This window comes from Limulus polyphemus, unplaced genomic scaffold (genome assembly GCF_000517525.1).
Source record: "Limulus polyphemus unplaced genomic scaffold, Limulus_polyphemus-2.1.2 Scaffold331, whole genome shotgun sequence".
Taxonomy (NCBI): domain Eukaryota; kingdom Metazoa; phylum Arthropoda; class Merostomata; order Xiphosura; family Limulidae; genus Limulus; species Limulus polyphemus.
The window spans coordinates 67,439-71,588 of NW_013665941.1; the positions used below are offsets into that span (position 1 = coordinate 67,439).

The 4,150-nt window shown below is 32.8% G+C and overlaps 1 protein-coding gene across 1 annotated transcript in view; it reads left to right on the forward strand.

Moving 5' to 3' along the window:
• The window catches only part of LOC106457437 (tripartite motif-containing protein 2-like), a 37,011-nt gene that overhangs the window by 23,883 nt on the left and 8,978 nt on the right, over nucleotides 1-4,150 (forward strand). The window contains exon 2 of the mRNA XM_013916855.2: nucleotides 1,278-1,438. Within this exon, the coding sequence (XP_013772309.2) occupies nucleotides 1,331-1,438 (108 nt within the window). The 5' untranslated portion in view covers nucleotides 1,278-1,330. The remainder of the gene's footprint in view (nucleotides 1-1,277; nucleotides 1,439-4,150) is intronic.

The window sequence follows — 4,150 nt, forward strand, 5'->3', positions numbered from 1 at the left end:
AACTGGGATCACTTGGTAAGAAGCAAGTAAGATTCACTAGAATTCAAGACTGCTATGAAGTTTAATTTGGACATACTTTTATATTTTGATTATTAGGGTTTTTCCTTTGTGCAACTAGCTTGTAAAATCGGCTAAAGATCAAGTTACTTGTGAGTTTTAAAATTCTTCGCTATATTTTAGGAGATAATTAAATATCTTTTCTTGTAGAAATAACTTAACAAGAAAAATGTATTTTAATGAACTTCTTTTAATATATGTACAAAAAAGAGAATCATGGATCCAACAAAAATTCATTCAAGATGTTTTGAACTAGTAATTACAGGCGTGTTTCCTTCATAAGGTATTAAAACTTCACTAAACAAGGGATCAACTTATTTGTCGAAAAGAAAAACGTTTTTGCTGTTCGCATCGCAAACAGAAAAGTAATTTTAACTTTTAAAAAACTGAAAATTCGTTTTTATCACCAGTGTAGTTTTTCATGGGTTACAAAACTCATAAGATACAAAATCTTGAAGAATTCAGTCAGTACATTTGTTATACATAAATAGATTATAATTCACATGTCAAAGTAAAAACCATTTCTCAGAAATGTGGTAAAAACCCCTTAAGCTATGCCTTAAACTTATTATCTTAAAGTTAGCTTAGTAAAACTAAAACGACAAATTAAATTTTCTTTCTTGCACCAAAATAAAATATATTCGTCTATATAATGCACGTTTCTTTACAAGTAGATGAATAAAAAATATGTTTTTATCATGTAATACAGGGGCGCTTTTGTTGCACCGAAGAGCCCCTCTCACTGCGGGGGAGTAATACAACAAATAACAGACTGTAAGGTGTTTCCTCAAAATTGGTTTTTGATATATTTATATTTACATATATATTGTACATAGGAAAACTATTTATTTATTGTATATTAATATGAAAATAAATTCGAAATTTTATAGCTGATCAATTCTAACGCCCCCCCCCCTTTGAAGTCTTAAGAATGCCCTTGATGTAATCCTTCATATTTCCTGTGTTTTTTACGCAACTGTTTATATGATATTTCTAATTAATTTTATTATCCTAAATTAAATTGTCTGGTTAAAAGAACAGCTCATAAAATATTTTACCTCTATTACCACAATCATGTGGTTGATTAACGAAAAAGGGCTTATCTTTACTACTTTAATTAGTTTCAATTTTAATGCTATCAAATATCAAGTTAACCATTAATACTTATTTGAGAAATTTTGATATACCTTTTGTAATCTTTGATAACTTAAAATTTGCAGTGCTCGTTTTTCCCATCTACTCTACTCTCCTGTTGTCCAAGGGCCTGAAAGATATGTCCAAAGACCTTGGAGTTGAAATCCGGCCGTGGCCTATTGCACGTCACTTTGACGTACATGTTATCAAATGTGGAATATGTCAGAAGAGGTACAAGAAGCCAAAGGTACGATAAACATTTAATATACTTGAGTTTTGTTTACAAACATACTTAATCATACAATCTATGAACCTTAGAAATATACAAAAAGTAGTTATGCCACTAAATTAAACCTGGCCTGTGACCATGACATCTCCTTGACATCACAGTAATCACTAACTTCGTTTCCGGTTGCTCCATTATGGTGGCCTCCAGTGAGCATGGTCATTGTGGATAACGTCACGTCCGCCCACATGATGCAGCCATGATGACACTCTCAGTTGCCCTCGAGATGGCGATCTCCTATGTGTATATGAGTGAGTCGATCTTGGATAACGTCACATCCCTTTAATTGGCGCATTCATGAAGTCACTTTCAGTTGACAGCAAAGATGGCAACCTCTTATGGGCGCAGCCATCTTGGATGTGCCCTTGATGGTGGCACAGTTATCTTAAACACGATAACACTTTCCCATGGGCGTAGTCATTCTGAATGAATCCCCTGGTGGTGCTACAGGCATCTTAGACATACTGTCATTAAACTGTTTATGGAGGAGGTTCCTTTCAACTCATTCGATTTTGATACATAAGTCAGAGACGACACACACGCACACCTTCCATGACTACTGCAAGTAGCCTCCCTTAGTTGTGTAAATGTATCTTATAATCGTCTATTAATAATGTACCTATACGTTCCTGATTAATATTTAATAACCTACTAGACAACATTAACAATATTTGACTAAAAACTAAAACAATTTCTACAAAGTTCATCCTTATGACACATTATTTTTATTTAATACACAAAGTGCTGAGAAATTAAGGGCACATGTTATAGACTCATGATCGAACCGAAGCATGTGGCTTAAATGTGATTTAAAAAATATTAGTCTCAAGTAATTTAGAGCACATTACATGCTAATGATTCACAAGTGACTTTGGTCATTATTAAGTATTCATAAAATACTCTAAGTTATATCTTTTCGTTTTGTTTTTCTTTGTGACTTTATATTAAAAAGCCTCTTCCTATATATTAATCCTGAAAAACGTTGGGCCTACCTTTGAAAGGGTAAGAACTATTACAGTCTTCGTAAGCACAATAAAAGTTCATAACTAAACCATACATTATTACCACATTTTCTCCCCTTTATTTAATGATATTGTTCATTCGACCCTTCCCAATAATTACGTTACAACTGTCTCTTTCTTACTTGTTATTCATATGTAACATTGTTGTTATCTTAAAATCTTCATCAGTGTTATTTGTCTCAGTGAATTAGTGATAACACATTTATCCTTTCTAAGAAATGTAGCTTTAAACTTTTTTATAGAATAATTACAACTTCATTACCTACCTACCAGATGGAACAACGGACTACCATAACCACTAAAATGGTGTTTAATTATCGGTGTGTACTAATAATAAAAATGTTTAAGCTAATGTTGATTAGTTGAAAAAGAATAGAGAACGGAACCTCATGTCGTTTGTTTTTGTTGTTTTTTCCTACATGCAGAGATTAAGTGTTACAAATTAACAAAATACTTCTATATACTTGGTCCAGTTTCTAACTCTGTGTTTATGACTGGATCATTCTTCATTATCTGCATATCCTATGAGTGGTGTTCCGTGTAAACTGTGTATATATATAAACATACTTGTTGAGAAAGAAGTCAACTGAAAAGTCCTGATAAAACCTATATTGTTCACGAGCTACCAGTAGGTATTTATCTGAAATCCATTTATTATTGTTATTTGATATTTATATCGCCATGTAGACCTTTTTATTTAATATTTTCTTTAAAGACCTTTGAAGTATTTTTAATGTTGACGTCCGTAGTCTCGAATAACGTTTACTAAAATATACATTGTTCTCTCCTAATTTTGTACAATGGAAATTAATAATATATGTACATTCGCTCATGCGTGATATGTCTACATAAAATAAGAGTTATTTTTAATTTGGTTGAAATAGTTTAACTCTGTTCAAGTAGAAATTTGTTAAAATTAGTATTAAATCTAGCCCGAAAAACGAGACCATGTGTTGTACTTCTGGAAGAGATGCAATCGGTCCTATCAAGAGTTTATTCTCCCAAACTGAAATAATTTTAAAAAGTATAGGTGAAAGAGTACTGTAGCATCATACCGATGATCTATAATCTTGATTTTTGTTTCTATACGTCCGTTGAACAAGTCCAACATTAGGTGAGTTTATAATAAAATGTTACTTGATGCAGTGCGAATGTACGGAATATTTGGTCAGTAACAAAAGTCGTTTTTTTATTATCACTGAAATTTGTAACACAGAAAAACAAACTAAAGTTAGGTTATTTTAATAATTTTAGTTACTTTTCATATTCAATAGTTAGTTTTTACTTATTCACGAATTACTATAATCAAATATTTAAATATAAGATTTATTTTGCCCCTCAGTGGCACAGCGGTATATCTGCGGACTTACAACGCTATAAACCGGATTTCGATACCCGTGGTGGGCAGAGCACAGATAGCCCATTGTGGAGCTTTGTGCTTAAACTACAAAGAATAAATAGGTATTTATTAACTGATTTAAAAAAAAGGATCAAACTCTCCTGTACCTACCCACCTGACTTTTGAAGCTCTTCTTGCTTAAAATACATGGCCAGGTGGTTAGGACGCTCGACTCGCATTCTGCGGTCGCGGGTTCGCATCCCCGCCACCAACATGCTCGCCCTTTCAGCCTTGGGGCGTTATAAGTGTCGG